General features: G+C 52.3%; 1 protein-coding gene and 3 long non-coding RNA genes across 4 annotated transcripts in view; 1 reads left to right on the top strand and 3 right to left on the bottom strand.

Moving 5' to 3' along the window:
- The window catches only part of LOC311425575, a 329,601-nt gene that overhangs the window by 180,220 nt on the left and 131,765 nt on the right, over positions 1-17,616 (bottom strand). The window lies entirely within an intron of this gene.
- Positions 1-17,616, top strand: part of LOC311425573 — a 189,831-nt gene that overhangs the window by 96,326 nt on the left and 75,889 nt on the right. The gene's annotated exons all lie outside the window — the stretch shown is intronic.
- Positions 1-17,616, bottom strand: part of LOC311425572 — an 86,796-nt gene that overhangs the window by 36,512 nt on the left and 32,668 nt on the right. The gene's annotated exons all lie outside the window — the stretch shown is intronic.
- On the bottom strand, positions 10,001-15,311 carry LOC311425568 (olfactory receptor 14A16-like). Its single transcript, XM_084501508.1, has 3 exons — positions 15,089-15,311; positions 10,567-11,406; positions 10,001-10,378 (listed from the first exon to the last, which is right to left on the bottom strand). The coding sequence occupies exons 1-3, from the start codon at positions 15,209-15,211 to the stop codon at positions 10,376-10,378; spliced, it is 966 nt and encodes a 321-aa protein (XP_084357634.1). The 5' UTR covers positions 15,212-15,311; the 3' UTR covers positions 10,001-10,375.

Below are 17,616 nucleotides of genomic sequence, written 5' to 3'. Positions count from 1 at the left end.
AGAAATCCATAGTGTACTGGCCACCAAGAGAAATTCTGGGGCTACTCGAGGCAAAGGGACTGTCCAGCAGTGCAAAGTGAGGAAATCTGGTGCATCAGTTAGTTCCGATTTCAGCTGCCCTTTATAGGCACCTCTGGAGGATGGTCACACTCAGGTGTTCTCCTGAAAAAAACCTGGATGCTGCTGAGAGCAGAGGAATCCAGGTTCAAAGGGCAGATCTCCAAACCCCTCACCTCATCGTACCTGAGGAGGATCTCTGCTCTCTGCTCTTCTCCAGGGACAGAGAGGGATCACAGCAGCTGCCCACATCCAGGCATCCAGTAGCAATAGTATGGCCTTAGGAATGATGTATCTTCTCCATGGGGCTGCTAGATAACACAGAGCTGCTAGGGCAGAGCTGTGCCCTTGTGCAAGGCAGCCTGCAGCCCAGCAGAAGTCCTGATGATACTATGACTAAAGGTTGAAGGTGCAAGAGAAACAAAAGCAGGGGATTGCTCCAGGGAAGGTGTCTCCAGTGCAAGGATGGCAGGGAGATGCCCAAATCCCTTCTGCCATGGAGATACTGGGAGCAGCTCCATCTCACTCCCTGCCCATGGCTCTGCTGCCTGCAGCTGTCCCTGCCTGCAGCTGGGTCTCTGTCCCCATGCCTCCTGCCTGCAGCTCACAGCCCCCATCCCACCCCATCAGAGCTGGGTGCTCAGCTCTGCCTTGCAGACACCTCCTGGCAGCAGGGCTCTGCCCGGGGGCAGCTCACTGGGGGCACGTCCTAGAGCCCAGGTCAGTCAGACCCTGCTAACAGTACATGTGTGGTGGTGGAGCTTTCTAGGGGCTGAGGAGCAGGACAGAGACTTGATGGGCGTCGTTGGAACCTCCTTAGGATGCCTTAGGACTGTCAGTCTTTTCTAGGAAATAATATTATATTTTGCTATTTCTACTGAGCCAAAAAGAAAACTGAAAGCAGAGGCTAAGGAAAGATGAGAGTGAAGTTCCCTTTGAAATTCCCTTGATTTGATGTGGAGCTGTGAGCAGGCTGCCCCAGGCAGCAGCCTCCCACCAGCAGCAGGACCCTGCCCTGCCAGGGGGGCTCCTTCCACCCACAGCTTCTCCCCGCAGCACCCTGGGCAGCTCCCCGGGCAGGCTGAGTGCTGAGCCTGGCAGGCGGCAGAGGCCCTGCCCTGGCACATGGCCCTGGGGCTGCAGGGGAACCTGATGGGAAACGGCCTGAAGTAATCCCTGGAGTTTCTTCCCTCCCCTGCCACACACACTTTTTGACAGCATGCTAATTTCTCCTTATAGGCTTGGTATCAACTTTCTTTATCCTGTTTCTTAGTCCTCTTTACAAGCAGGACACATAACCCAGATGTGCCCCAATGCCCTCACCCTGGGGCACAGGCAGGAGGAGCTGGATCCCAATCTGTTGTCACAGGGCTGGGACACTGATAGAAGAGCTGCTGAGGTGTCAGGGGAAATGTCCCTCAGCTTGGGGTGCTGTGCTGGATAGGGACATATGTATGGGGGGATGAACAACAGGATATTGTCCTCCATTTGAAGGAGCCCCTCCTCTATGGGATGGGCAGCAGGTTGGCGGAGCCCTTGGATGAGGGTCAAAATGTCAGTTAGTCAGGGTGCCAGCATGGCAGAAGGTAAATCTCTGCAGTAAATCTCAAAGTAATCCCAAGGTAAATCTCAACAGGGGGTTGCCCTCCATGTGAAGGATCTGTCTGGATGCATAGAGCTCCTCTATGGGATGGGCGGCAGAGTGGGAGACCCCTTGTGGGTGAGGGTCAGAGCAGAGCCAGTCAGGGTGGCAGTGTGGTCGGAGGTAAATCTCTGCAGTCAGGCTGAAGAATAGGGGAAAGTCTTATGGAAGCCATTGGAGTAAGTTGAGAGCAATGACCCTGTGTCATATTGGGGGCCTTTAATCACTGAGTGTCACAGGACAGTGACAGTGCTTGGTGCAAACCTTCCAAATGTTTTCTATGGGTTCTTGGAGACAGCTTCTGTGCACAGGTGCCAGATGGGCCAACCTAGCTGATGTTCACCAGGATCTGGGACTTGCAAACATGAAAAAATTTGTCTTGACACTCCTCTTGAAAAATGTATGTTGTAGTCCAGCTGCTTTTCAGCACATGGAAAGAGATGAGGTTTCATCAGGTATATCAGTGTGCAGTACAGTCAGGGGTTGTAGTCCTGCCTTCAGCATGCCACAGGTCTCCTGAAATGAGAGAGCTTAGATCCTAAATCAGGATGGGTTCCTCCTCCACTGTGGACACTGAGACACAAGTGGTCTCCTGCAGGCAGATCTGGCAGCCCAGCTGCAAGGGGCAGGCTGCCCCTCCACCTCAGCCTCTTCTGTGGTCTCCACCTCCTCTGAAGGCCCAACGCCATGGGCCATGGGGAGGCTGTGGCAGCCTACAGGAGAGCAAGGCATCCGTCCTAGACCATTCTCCCCACTCCCCTTTTTGTCTGCAGCGCTGTCCTACTCCTCTCTCTCATCATGACATGTTGAGGGTACGTCTGCCCTTCCCTCGTGTACCACCTCTGCCTCCTGCATGGCAGACTGGGGGATGGTGCTGAGGCCCTGGCATATACCCCAATTCACTCTGTAAAACCCATCTTTCTTTCAGAAGTGAGCTCTATGCAGTGAAGAGTTCAGGCACACCGAGGGGCTGTTCCATCCCAGGTGCCTTTGCTCCCATCTTTTGAAAAATCCAAGCCCCAGGACAAGCCTCAAACCCAAACATCTTGGAATGGTTCCCAACAGCAAAAGCATGTTGGTATAAGGGGACCGTAGTGGTATCTCCAGGGCTCCACTTTGTTTATTCCATGGCCTTTGCCGCCATTTGGAGATGTCCCTGATCTGTTCCTGATCCCAAAAAGAACTGGGCAGAAGGGAGGTGACTGTTTCTCAGGACAAGAAGGGAAATCTCTCATGTCTCTCCTGACCTGTGCCATGTCCTTGCTGCTGACCTCACAGGCCTTCAAATGACATGGGATGATGTCACAGGGGGTGCACTGCATCACCAGGATATCGTCACTGGAGCAGCAGCAGAGCTGGCACTTCCCTGCAAGGCCTGGTCCCTGCTGGGCACTGCTTGGGTGCTCCCCACTGCTGTCCTTCTGTGGCCAGGAGTGGGGTCAGCAGGCAGCAAGCTTGCACTGGGCAACCCTCGCTGATGGGCGGATGAGCAGGGGCACCTTGCAGAGGAGCTGTGGTTGAGGAGCTAGGGCGAGCATCCTTTGTCCTGAGCTGAGGGCCAACAGCAAGCGAGATGGAGGGCTGCTGGAGCGTGACCATCGCCTCTGACATGACTTCCCAGTTCCCAGTGCCCCTGCAGCTCTCCTCCAAAGGTCAGCGTGTCAGGAGCCCCTTCACAAGGGGTGGCCCAGTGGCTGTCAGCTGTCCAAAGCTGCAGGTCCTGGGCTGGGGGGTGGTGGTGATGCTGGACAGAGCTGGTGACTGCTGTGAGAGCCCTGCTGAGAGTCCTGCTAGGCTCAGGGGACAATGTGGCAGCCAGGACTCCTGGGTCCTGATGCTAGGGCTGTCCTGCAGCTCCCACAGGCCTTTCAGGACTGTTCCAGATATACCTGAGTTGGAAATCAAGACTTCCTCTTCTACTGCTCTCCTTCAGGGGAACCTCTCTTCTTTCCCTGCTGTGCAGCCAGGCTGACAGAGCATGTCCTCCAGGGCAAGTCCCTGGTGCTGAACCCTTCCCATATCTGTACTGTGGTGGTTTTACCCAGCTATGCAGGTGAACTCCACGGCAAGTGCTCTTAAACTTCTCCACCTACAAGGAAAAGGGGGTGAAAATATGATGAAAAGAGCTCAATGGTTTAGGTAGGACAGGAGGTCACCCACCAAATACCATCATGGGCACCAATTATCATTACAGGCAAGACAGACTTAGCATAGGCAGATTAATATAATTTATTGCCTATCACCGGTGGGCTACAACCGCCAGGAACTACAAGCAAACTAAAAACACCATTCCCCCTATCCACACTCTTCCTTCCCCTGTATAGTGCAGGGCAATGGGGATTGCAGTCAGTCTATGACACTTTTTTCCACTGCTCCTTGACAGTCAACCTCTGCCTCTGCATCCCTCTCATGGGATGCCCTCCTTCCTGAATGGATCTGGCGTGGGGCCCAAAGGATTGAGATAATGACAGATATGACTGGGTTGTGTTAAAAGAAAAACAACAACAACAACAACAACAACAAAAAACTGTTACAAGCATTATATCACCTTCATAATTGCTGACCACAATGTGTATTTTATTTATTTATTTATTTTTAACCTCAGTGTAGTAGTTGTGTTTGGCCTCAAAACTGTGTTGGATAGCACATTACATACTGTGTGTGTTCCCTGTTGTGCTGTTTATCCTTTTTGGGGGCTGGTTTATAGTTATTAGTTTACTGCCTAACACTGCCTTATGTTATGATAAAATTACTGGTCATGAGACTAATCTGGTAGTTGTACTCAGCATTGCTGTCACCTCCATGCTCGAGGAACCTTCTCTCAGAAACTATTCATAATTAACAGTCTCTATCTTTTCTCCTCGGGGAGCCAATGAATTGGAGGGATGAGGGGGGAAACTTCCCTGCTTCTTCCCTTTCCCTTTCTCTTTACCTGCCCCTTTCTCCTCCAGGCTAGCTACAATAGCTCTTTGAAACTTTAAATATCCTTTGGATGTTCAAACCAGTCTGTTCCTATTGGTATGTCTCCTGAATGTGTTTCAGGTTTTGTGTAAGGTTAGGGAAAACTATTTCAGAATGCCACACAAAGACGCACTCTGAGGCAGGATAGCTGTGAGTGGCAGGGAGTGTGAGAGGATATGGGCAGGCACCTAGAACTGTGCGCACTTCCAATGCTTTGTTATTTCACCCATGAACAAGTGCAGAAACCTAAAAAAAATGGCAGAATGCTTGCAAAAGGAGTGTCATCACCCTGGCAATTCCAAAGAGACAAATCACTGCAATGTGCTGGGGCTTGGCCATATGCTTACTGAGTTGCAATCTACACAACTCCAATCCCTGCAAATGGAGCAGAGAACCAGACTGTGCCTGTATCAGTCATAGGTATACATGAGAAGGAACAAGAGAGATAAAGTCAGCTTGTTTCTCAAGGAAACAAGGCAACTTCCTGTGTGGCACCAGGAGTTGGACTCAATGATCCTTGTGCGTACGGGTGATCTTTGTGAGTATGGGTGAACTTCAGAATTTTCTCTCTTGTGATGAATATACATCCTGAAAATTACATTTCTTCATAATAGTTATTGCACTTTGTGTGTGATGTTTTATGGAAAGAACTGAACCATTTGAAGTTATGAGTAGTTACTCTATTACTTAAGTATTAAAAAAATTACTGGGTATTCAGGCAGAGCTTTGCATTCTGAACATAAGCAACCAAGACATGCAAGACACCAGAGCCCTTTGGAGGATTCAGATGGAGCCAGGTGGAGATACCAGGTCACCTCCACTGCCAGCAGTGGTCTTTGTCCCTGTAACTGCAGCCGAGGCCAGCACAGGAAACTCCTTCAGAAAGAACAGCCCAGTCCACTGGGTTCTTGGGATTAACCTAAAGTGGAAATGGCCATTGGGAACCCAAGATACTCTCTTTTGTTCCTAGTAGACAGCTGAACATCCATTTACCATTCTGGGTCATCTGTGGCAAATTCAGGCTGCAAGTCTCAAGAACGGGACACTTCAAATAGCTGAGACAGAACCCATCAGCTTGCCCCACTTCGGGTAATCGTCCCCTTCAAATTATGGGTATGAAAGAAAAAAATGTGAAATGACCCATCAGGTCAAAGCACAGAGTGAGTCATAAGTATTGTGCTGTAGTGGCAGAAGACTAATCAACTAATCAGACTAATCATACTAATCAGGGAGACCTAATCCATTTTAACTGTGAGATAGAGAAAACACACTAAAAATAGTGAAGGGCATTTGGTTGTGGCCTAACATGAAGAAGGATGTAGACCACTGGTGAAGGAACTGACTTCTTGTGCCATCACCAATGTGGATTTACAAACACTACAACACCTAAAGGCAGTATGTCCTATGGCTCTGTCATCACACGGGACAGGGGGAAGGAGCTGCCAGCCAAGGGACACATTTGGGTGTGGATGGTGGGGCCCAGCAGAGACAAGGAGTCAAGGCACTGTGGTGAGGGAGGCCAGGAGAAGCAGCCCAAGGAGTGTTGCCGCTTGTGAGGACATGTTTGTGGCAGCAGCCTGAGTGGGCAGCAGCTGTGCGCAGGCAAGGGGAGGCCAGGAAGCGCTTGGCAAGAGCGCTCCTGCCAGCAGAGACAAGGCCAGGGCTGAGGCCAAGGGGAGAGGCAGGCCCAGGGCAAGGGCCATGCTGAGCTCCCTGCCCTGTGCTGGCCCTCAGCAGATGTGCCAGCTGGCATGCACTGGGAGGTCCTGGATTGCATCAAAGAGCAGCAAGGAGGGCACTGGAGAGGACCAGGGCGAGGTGGGTGGCAGAACCCCATGCAGGGGCTGGCTTGGGGTCCCCTCTACTGCAGTCAGCGCACAGAGCATGGCAGGAGGAAGGCAGGCAGGGCTCGTGGCCACAGTGCAGAGCTTGGCCCTGGATGCTCCATGAGTGCCTTGCAGGTCCTGGCAGGCTGCGGTGAGGGGACAAATGCCCTGGGCCCCCTTCCTGCTCTGCCCAGGCCAGCAAGGGCCCAGAGCGGCCTCCTCTCCCCCACGCCTGCAGCTCTGGGCTCCTTTCATGCAGTACTGACTCTGCAGCACCAAACCCCGCTAGAAGCCCTCCCCTGCATGTTCCCACTGCTCCCTGGCACTGCTGTTGCCCTCTGCCTGGCACTGCCAAGACCAGACCAGCCCCTGCCCACCTCTCCCCACCTCCCTGTTCTCTCCCCAGCCCAGCCCAGCACAGCTGGGCTGGCCCTAGGGCAGTGCTCACCACAGGCTGTTGCAGGGCTCTGGGCACAGCCACCACAGCCCCAGCCCCTCACAAGGCACTGCACCTGCTGAGACAAAGGCGGCTCTGGGCCTCTCCAGCAGCCCCCAGGCTGGGGCCAGTCATGGCTCAGGAAATGGAGATCCATGAAGCTGCAGGAGCCCTGCTCTCTTGCCTGGGAGATCCCCAGCACAGAGTGCCTGTGCCCCACAGGACCAGCCCCACTCCCCAGGCCAGCACAAGAGGCCTGGCCCAGCCACAGAGCAGGCTGCCCTGAGCAGGGACCTGCACAAAGAGCTTTCTATTTCTCCTTTACACCTTACTGCAGGCCCAGAAATGCTGCCCTGCTCTTCCCCGGGGCCATCCCTGCTCCCAGAGAGCCTTGCCCGAGTGGTGTGCCCATGATGGACTGGCTGGCCATTGCTAGCAGCAAGGTGCTCACCCTTCCTGTGCTCACCACAGGGCCCTGAGCTGGTGGTGATGCTCTGCAGATCCAGGGGCTGTGGTGTCCTGGGACCCCCTGGCAGCTCCCCACTGCGCCTGCTACTCCAATTGGGCAGCAGACCCAACTCTGTGGGGATCTGTGCTGCTGAGCCCCTTTCCATCTGCCCTGATGGCTCAGCAGCACAGGGCATTGCTTGGCAGGACCATCAGTGTTCCCTGAGGGCACAAAGGGGAGGTGAGTGCAGAACTAGATCCACATCATGTTTTTTCATAGAAGCTTTCCGGTACCACACTGAACTCTTGGGTACCTTTGCCTGCTGGCTCTTCCCAGCCATTCTGGGCATTGCAGAGCCCTCCTTAACCCGTGGGCTCCTCAGGTTCTCCTTTCTCTTTGGGACACTCTACCTTAGATGGTCACTCATTAGACAAGGAACCACTCACTGCCCACCCAGACTTACACACTGTCCCTAGAGTTCCCCTGACAACTCCTGGCAGTTCCAGATTCCTCTACAGGATGCCATTTTCAATCAGCTTCAGGTCTAGTGGGACAGTTCCTGGCAGGTAAGTCAAAGGCCAGTTACTGTTTGCTGAGCCATGTGCAAGCAGGACGTACTCCCAGTCTAGCCCTCGGTCCTGCAGTGATGACTCTGGGGCTCTGAACCATGGTGAAGCCCAGAAAAGCAAGAGGCCTGTCAATGGAGAAGCTCCTTGGGTGTATTCCTGACATCAGCTTTGGAAGAGGTGTGAAGAGATGTGGTGGAGATGTCACTGCAGAGAAAACTGGACAGCCACCAAGGTGCACAAGATCTCAGGGCTTACCCAAGCAAGCACACAAGAAGCACACTGTGGAAGCCAAAAGAGAGCAGCAGTGAAAAGGCCACGTCCTGCTGCTAGCCATGGCCATGGCTCCAGGGAAGCAGCAGCCCCAACCCGAAGGCAGCAGAGAGGCAGAGCCCAGCAGGCAGTGAGGGGCAGCCCCAAAGGGCCACTGGGGCTACTCCTCCATGTGGCAGCTGGGCTCTTGGCCCTGAGCTGCTCCAGCATGCTGGGGCTTTTCGCCCAGCTTCAGAGTAGATGGGAAGAGATGGCAACTGAGAATAAATGAAGTTCTGCTGGATTATTTATTGTCTTTATCTACACAGGAAGTTCGGTTCTATATGATATGAATAGATTAGACACAAACAAACAAAAAATGTATATCGTTATCAAATATAATCATTAAATCAAAATCAAAACTTTCAGAAAATCATATAAAAGAAACTATTATGGTCCTAATAGGTTTCCAAAAGCTCTGAGTCCTGTTAGGATTGTGAATCCATTATTAATGATGAAGAAGCATGCATTCAATTAGTTTTCTCACTGCATCCTTGAGCTCCTGGTTCCTCATTCTGTAGATGATGGGGTTCACTGCTGGAGGCAACACCAAGTACAAAACTGCCATCATCAGGTCCAGGGATGGCGAGGAAAGGGAGGGGGGCTTCAGGTAGGCAAACATGCCTGTGCTGATAAACAGGGAAACGATGGCCAGGTGAGGGAGGCATTTGGAAAGGCTTTGTGTTGGCCCTGCTGAGAGGGTATCCTCAGCACAGCCCTGAAAATCTGCACATAGGAAACAACAATGAAAATGAAACACCCAAATGATAAACAGACACTGACTACGATGAGCCCAACCACCCTGAGAAATGACTCTGAGCAGGAGAGCTTGAGGATGTGGGGGATTTCACAGAAGAACTGGTCCACAGCATTGCCTTGGCAGAGGGGCAGGGAAAATGTATTGGCCGTGTGCAGGACAGCATGGAGAAAGCCACTGCCCCAGGCAGCTGCTGCCATCTGGGCACACCCAGAAACTACCTGAGCTCTTTTCATCACATTTTCATCCCTTTTTCCTTTGAGAAGGAGGAGTTAGATGCAGGTTGTAAAGGAGTTCAGCTGCTTAGCAGAGTAAAACCACCAGAGCAGGGACATGGGAAGGGTTCAGCACCAGAGCTGTGGCCATCCAGGGATGGCACCTCAGCACCCAGGACATGATCTGATATCTCCCAGGGAAATCTGTCCCTGCATTGTCCCTCTTTATGAGGACATGCAGAACAGTGACCGAAGAAGCCTTAGGAATCAGGGCAGCCCTAGCATCAGGACCTAGGAGTCCTGGCTCCCCCATTGTCCCCTAAGCCCAGCGAGACCCTCAGGAAGGGCTCTCACAGCAGCCACCAGCTCTGTCCAGAGACACAGCCCCCATCCCAGCCCAGGACTTGCAGCTTTGGACAGCTGACAGGAGGTAGAGGAGTAGAGGAGGGTGGATATCTTTTTAGATCACTTTTTATTTCTCACTGCTCCACTCTGTATGTTAGTAATGTTAGTCCAGTATGTTAGTAATGTTAGTAAATATATTAATCTCCCTACGGAGTCTGCTTATACCATGACTGCAACTGATGAGTCATCTCCCCTTCCCTTAACTCAACCCAGCAGCCCTTTCCAACTCTATTTTCTTCATTTGTACCTTTCAGGAGCAGGGGTGAAAGGGTGGTGTGGTAGAGTTCAGCTGCCCATCAGTGTGAAACCATCACAATGCTCAGACTTATTGCTGACACCAGCTTTGAAAGAAGAGGCAGGATTTCAGGCAGTGCATTGGAGAGATGCTGTTTTATTAAGCAGATGCTAATGGAGAGTTGATGCTGACATGCAGGGAGGGAAAAACTGTGCAGAGTAAACAGAGCAGTTTAATACCTCAGGAGATGCTGGATAAATAAGCTTTTTTTTTTTTTTTTTTTTTTTTTTTATAAGAAAGTAATAAATGGAAAGGAAACTGAGGATAAAGATAAAAATAACAATACTCTTAATGAAACAAGGAGCAGGCCTTCAAAGCATACCCAGAAAGTCATTTGTGGAGAAAGAGGGGAAGTTTATCACCATTCAGAAATATCTGTGAAATTCCTTTCCTAATAGCACACTTGAGCTCCTTGTTTCTCATGCTGTAGATGAGGGGATTGAATGTTGGGGGCACTACTGAGTATAGACCTGCCACCACGAGATTTAAGGTTGGGGAGGATAGGGAAAGGGGCTTCAGGTAGGCAAAAAAGCCAGGGAAGTTTATCACCATTCAGAAATATCTGTGAAATTCCTTTCCTAATAGCACACTTGAGCTCCTTGTTTCTCATGCTGTAGATGAGGGGATTGAATGTTGGGGGCACTACTGAGTATAGACCTGCCACCACGAGATTTAAGGTTGGGGAGGATAGGGAAAGGGGCTTCAGGTAGGCAAAAAAGCCAGTGCTGAGAAAGAGGGAGACCACAAACAGGTGAGGGAGGCACATGGAGAAGGCTTTGTGCCGTCCCTGCTCTGAGGGCATTCTCAACACAGCACTGAAAATCTTCACATAGGAAAAAAGAATGAAAACAAAACAGCCAGATGCAAAACAGATAGCAACCATAAGTACCCAAATTTCCCTGAGGTAGGAATCTGAGCAGGAGAGCTTGAGGATCTGGGGGATTTCACAGAAGAACTGGTCCACAGCATTGCCTTGGCAGAAGGGCAGGGAAAATGTACTGGCCGTGTGCAAGACAGCATTGAGAAAGCCACTGCCCCAGGCAGCTGCTGCCATCTGGGCACAAGCTCTGCTGCTCAGGAGAGTCCCGTAGTGCAGGGGCTTGCAGATGGCAATGTAGCGGTTGTAGGACATGACAGTGAAAAGAAAATACTCTGCCGACATGAGAAAGGGGAAAAGAAAGACCTGTGCAGCACATCCTGCATAGGAAATGGCACTGGTGTCCCAGAGGGAATTGGCCATGGCTTTGGTGACAGTGGTGGAGATGCAGCCCAGGTCAAGGAGGGCGAGGTTGAGGAGGAAGAAGTACATGGGGGTATGAAGGCGGTGGTCGCAGGCTACAGTGGTGAGGATGAAGCTGTTGCCCAGGAGGGCAGCCAGGTAGATGCCCAGGAAGAGCACGAAGTGGAGGAGCTGCAGCTCCCGTGTGTCTGCGAATGGCAGGAGAAGGAACTCGGTGATGGAGCTGCTGTTGGACATCTGATCTTCCTGGACAAAGGGGAATACCCAAGAAAGAAAAGACAGTGATAATTAGGAGAGACATGTGATCTTCCTGGACAAAGGGGAATACCCAAGAAAGAAAAGACAGTGATAATTAGGAGAGACATGTCTGAGAAAAACTGCTCCACTTCTCATTGAAACGCCCCCAGTGACTTTTCCCTTTCTGAGAACTTTCTGCTGCTCTCTTGCTTGAGTTCTGGTTAGTGCTAGCTGAGGGTGCCGCTGGGACCAAAGGTTTCTGCTGTGGGCTCTTCAAGAACCTGCCCTGTAGCTCAAGGTAAATAAGAACCAGGAATGATCTCTGATTAAATCTACCTCTGATGTATGTGAACTTAACAGCATTACCACTCTCAACACTCCTGACTGCAAAAAAAGAATTTGTGGTTTACTTTGTTCCCGCTGCCTGTGTCACACTCAGGAGCATTTTTAGATGGTAGAAACCCCTGGCATTTGTAATGTATTCCAGGTGAGACCTTGTGAACCCTGAGAAGCAAAGCGACTGTCCTTAGTGCGTTGAGGACAGCCAGCCACTCCATCTGTCCTGGTCTCAGTCAGTATCATCTACATCTCAATACAGTTCCCAAATTGAGCTGCCCAATTATTGTGGCCTCAGGAACTCTGTTGACAGAGAATCATCATGACTCATGCCCTGAATCCTGTGGGCTTAGGGGGAAGCAGGGAAGTGGCAGACTATGCTGTTAGCACTGTCCTGTTGTTCCCTGCCCATGGCTCTTCTGCCTGAAGCTGTCCCTGCCTGCAGCTGGGTCTCTGTCCCCACACCTCCTGCCTGCAGCTCACAGCCTCCATCCCACCCACTGGGTGCTCAGCTCTGCCCTGCAGACACCTCCTGGCAGCAGGGCTCTGCCCAGGGGCAGCTTGCTGGGGGCACGTCCTAGAGCCCAGGTCACACAGACCCTGCTGATCCTACACATGTGGTGGTGGAGCTTTCTAGGGGCTGAGGGGCAGGAAGGGGACTTGATGGGGGTCTTTCTAACCCTCAGTGGTATGGCTTAGAAGCGTCAGCATCATCTTGGAAAAAATGCTATCTCATTTTATACCCACCGAGCCAAAGAACACAAAACTGGAAGCTCAGGAGGCTCACAAAAGCTGAGACTGAAGCTGAAATCCCTTACCTTGACCCAGCTTTTGCAAAGTCCCCTGGATACATCCTGGTTGTGCTGTAGATCTGTGAGCAGGCTGCCGCAGGCAGCAGCCTCCCACCAGCAGCAGGACCCTGCCCTGCCGGGGGGGCTCCTTCCACCTGCAGCTTCACCCCACAGCGCCCTGGGCAGCTCCCCGGGCAGGCTGAGTGCTGAGCCTGGCAGGCGGCAGAGGCCCTGGCCCAGCACACAGCCCCTGGGGCACAGCAGGGACCCTGCTCTGCACCACAGCCCTGGACACCCCTGCCTGCACCCCCGACTTCTCCTACCTCCAGGAACTACGGCTGCATTGCCCTCTAGCCAGACACTTACTGGGTGCAGGGCTGGGAAGTCTTCTCCTGCATTGAGCTCTGGGCATCCTGCCACTTCTGCCTGCCTTTAAGCACTGTGTCTCTGCAGGCAGTGCCCGCAGCCCTGCTGCGCTGTGCAGAGGAGCTGCTCCTGGGCAGAGCTGTCTCTCTGCAGCGCTGCCCGCTTGCCACGAGCTCCCCTTGGGCCCAGGAGCCCGGCCCAGCTCAGCAGCAGAGGCCCAGCCCAAGGCCTCCCTTGCTCTGCCCCCCACCAGGCTCCCTGCACATGGCCCTGGGGCTGCAGGGGAACCTGCTGGCAAACAGCCTGAAGGAATCCCTGGCGTTTCTTCTCTCCCTCCCCTGGGTAGACACACTTCTTGACAGTAGGCTCATTTCTCTTCACAAAAAAATAATTATCTGTAGCAGTCTTCTCTTCTCATTCCAGCTGATGGTGGGACACCCAGACATGGTCATAGAAGTAACTCCTTTAACTCCCTGCTTAAGGAAGGGATTCAGCAGAGCCAGTTAACCCAACATCTCATGCTGGGTTTTTGTCCTGGGGCTGGAATGGGACTCAGATCCCTCCCATGCCTGCCACAAACCCACGGGACCTGGGATTCCTCTGCACTCAGTTTAGGTGTGCATAACATGGGCTCCTGCAGGTAAGCTCCTTGTCTCAGCTCAAGAATTATTAATGGAGATGGAAGAAATCAGAGGGTTGCAAACACCTGGTGACATGTCAGGGGGCAGAGGTACGTGCAGGCATCTGCGAGCTCTCATGGAGGAACCCTGAGGGACAGGGCAGCACCTGGGGGCATCCCTTTGGAGGCTGGTGAGGAATGCCTTTGGCCAGCTGAAATGACAGCAAATGCACCCATTTAGGACAACTAAACCTGTCCCTCCTCAGTAGGCTCAGGGCAGACTGTAGAGGCATCCACCTGACCCAGTGTAGAACTGTGCCACAGGGAGAGCTGAGTCTCTCTCCCTCTAGTTTTCCCTCGATCTCCAGGGACTGTAACGGCCTGTTCTCCCATGTGCCTGGTGACAGGACGAGGGGGAATGGGCTTAAGTTGAGCCAGGGGAGTTTTAGGTTAGATGTTAGGAAGAACTTCTTTACAGAAAGGGTTGTGAGGCATTGGAACAGGCTGCCCAGGGAAGTGGTGGAGTCACCATCCCTGGAAGTCTTCAAAAGACGCTTAGATGTAGAGCTTAGGGATATGGTTTAGTGGAGGGCTGTTAGCGTTAGGTTGGAGGTTGGACTCGATGACCTTGAGGTCTCTTCCAACCTAGAAATTCTGTGATTCTGTGATTCTGTGAAATCGAGGGCAGCCGCTCCATGTAATAGCCAATTCCAGGCCTGCAGTGCTACCCGAGATGCCAGCAGTGCCCAGCACCACTAGAGCATGCAGCTGACATGGGCAGCACAGGACCCACAGGACAGCTCTGGCCATTCACAGCTGGTACTTAACGGGCACCCCTGAGGGCATCTCTGACAGACCTGGTGCTTATGAGCAAGTGACTGCTTCTCAGAGAGCCAAGGTCTGTCCCACCTCTATTCATCAGAAGCAGGCAGTGCATGGATATGAGGCACATAACACTGGAGTTTTCACTTGTGTTATTCAGCTCGCAAACACTGCTGCTGCTTCTCACCTCCATCCTTCATTCACCCCTTTGATGGTACCATCCAGACACAACCCAATGATTTTTTGTCTGTGTCCCTGAATCACAGGTTGCCCATACCAAGGACATTTTCAGCAGCCCCTTCTCCTGCCTGGAGATTGGCCTCATCTCCAGCACTGGCCCTCAGGGCTGCACCAACACCACAAAGGCCCTCTGCTGTCAGGGCAGCACAGCCCAGGCCGCTTTCCTTCTGGCCTTGGGAACACCAGGGCTTGCCCTCCTTGGGGTCCCTCATTTCATCCTCCTGTGGTCATTAGCAATTCACTGCAGCAGGTCTCTACCCTGCAGGAAAGCCTTTGCATGTCCTGGGTCTTGGGCAGAAGGTCTGGGACAAGCCTGAGTTTGGCCCTTGTGCCACAGCTGAGGTGCTGCAGCCCAGATGCTGTGCCCCAATGCCTTCAGCCTGGGGCACAGGCAGGAGGAGCTGAATCCCCACTGAAAGGAAGCTGTGTCAGCATTAAGGAGTGCACTGCATCTGTCCTAAGCTGTTCTCCCTACTCTCCCCTTCATCTGCAGTTCTGCACTACCCCTCTCCCTTACCATGAGGTGCTGAAGGTAAGTTTGCCATTCCCTTGTGTGCCACCTCTGCCTGTGGCATGGCAGGGGGGATGTCCTGGGCGAGGGTGCTGAGGCCTTCTCAGAGCACAGAGCCTTGTGGGACATGAGGGGAGGAAGGCCCGGGAATGTGCTGCAATTCCATCCATATAACAGATCCTAATTCTCCAGGTGAGCGACATGCAGTGAAGAGGAGTTCAGGCACACTGAGGGGCTGCTGCATCCCAGGTGCCTTCACTCCCATCGTTTGAAAAAAGCCCAGCCCCAGAAGAAGCCTCAAACCACACCTTCCTGGAAGGACTCCCAACAGCAGAGGCGTGTTGGGGCAGGAACACAGCAGGGACTTCTACAGCGCTCCACTTCCTTTATTCTGTGGCCTTTGTCACCATTTGGAGATGTTCCTGGTGGATTTGTCAGGATCCTGTGGAAAAGAACTGGGCGGAAAGGAGGTGACAGTTTCTCAGGACAAGAAGGGAAATCTCTCATACCTCTTCTGAGCTGTGCCATCTCCATGCTGCTGACCTCACAGGTCTTCAGATGACAAGGCTGATGTCACAGGGGGTGCCCTGCATCACCAGGATATTGTCACTGGAACAGTGGCAGTGCTGGCACTTCCCTGCAAGGCCTGGTCCCTGCTGGGCACTGCTTGGGTGCTCCCCACTGCTGTCCTTCTGTGGCCAGGAGTGGGGTCAGCAGGCAGCAAGCTTGCACTGGGTGACCCTCACTGATGGGCGGATGAGCAGGGGCACCTTGCAGAGGAGCTGTGGTTGAGGAGCCAGGGCGGGCATCCCTTGTCCTGAACTGAGGGCCAGCAGCAAGCGAGATGGAGGGCTGCTGGAGCGTGACCATTGCCTCTGATATGACTTCTCTGTTCCCAGTGCTCCTGCATCTCTCCCCCAAAGGTAAGGGTGTCAGGAGCCCCTTTCCAAGATGTGTCACAAGGGCTCTCAGCTGTCCAAAGCTTTGCGGGGGGCTGGAAATGACTGGTGGCTGCTGCAAGAGCCGTGCCTGAGTGTCCCTCTGGGCTCACGGGAGTATGTAGTAGCCAGGACTCCTGCGTCCTGATGCTAGGGGTGCCCTAAGCCCCAGGGCTCCTCTGGGCATGGCTGAGCTTCCTCGTGATAGGGACAGTCCATGGCCAGGTTTCCCTGGGAGCTGGTGCCTCTTCGGGATCTGGCTTTGGGAGGAAAGACGTCCGCTGTCCCAGAGACTGGTGTGTCCTGCAGCTCCATAGGCTTTTCAGGAATGTGCCAGAAATGCCTGTGTTGGAAATCAAGCCTTCCCCTTGTACTGATCTCCTTCAGGGAAACCAGCCCCTCCTGTGCCACCAGGCTGGCAGAGCGTGTTCTGGGTGCTGAGATGCCGTCCCTGGATGGCCACAGCTCTGGTGCTGGACCCTTCCAATGTCCCTACTGTGGTGGTTTTACACAGGTACACAGGTGAACTCCATGGCCACCGCTCCTTTACTTTACAAGGAAAAGGGGGGAAAAATATGATGAAAATAGCTCAAGGCTTGAGGTAGAACAGGAGGTCACCCACCAAATATCCTCATGGGTACCAATTATCATCACAGGCAAGACAGACTTAGCATAGGCAGATTAGTATAATGTATTGACTATCAGTGGCGGACTACAACCTTGAGGAACTACAAGCAAACTAAAAACACCATTCCCCTCATCAAGCCTCTTGTAACTCCTTCTCCTGGGTGGAACAGGAGAATTGGGAATTGCTGTCAGTCCATGACATTGTTTCCACTGCTCCTTGATGGTCAATCTCTGCCGTCTCTGGGTGCCTCCTGTGAGATGCTCTACTTCCCAAATGAATCCTGCGTGGGGCCATAAAGGGCTCAGATAATGACAGATATGACCGGATCATGTTAAAATAAAGTTATTATAAGCAATATATCAGCTTCATAGTTGCTGACCACAATGTTCATTTTTTGTTGGTGTAGTAGTTGTGTTTGGTCTCAGAACTGTGTTGGGTAGCACAATACATACTGTGTGTGTTCCCTGTTGTGCTGTTTATCCTTTGTGGGGGCTGGTTTATGGTTATTAGTTTACGGCCTAACACTGCCTTCTGTTGTGATAAAATTACTGGTCATGAGACAAATCTGGTAGTTGTACTGAGCATTGCCGTCACCTCCATGCTTGAGAAACTTTCTCTCAGAAACTATTTATAATTAACAGTCTTTACTTTTCTCCTCGGGGAGCCAACCTATGGAAGGGATGAGGGGGGACACTTCTTCTCCCCACAGCTAGTTACAATAGCTCTTCAAAACTTGGAATCCTTGGAATGTTCAAACCAGCCTGTACGTATTGTTATGTGTCCTGAATGTGTTTCAGGTTTTGTTTAAGGTCAGAGTAAATTATTTCAGAATGCCACACAATGATCTGCCCTGAGGCAGGATAATTATGAGGGGCAGGGTGTGTGGGAGGATATGGGCAGGCACCTAGAACTGTGGGCACCTCCAATGCTTTCTAACTTCACCCCTGAAGAAGTGCAGAATCCTACAA

Source organism: Aythya ferina (assembly GCF_964211825.1).
Source record: "Aythya ferina genome assembly, chromosome: 32".
Lineage (NCBI taxonomy): Eukaryota > Metazoa > Chordata > Aves > Anseriformes > Anatidae > Aythya > Aythya ferina.
This window is presented reverse-complemented; position numbering and strand designations above follow the sequence as displayed.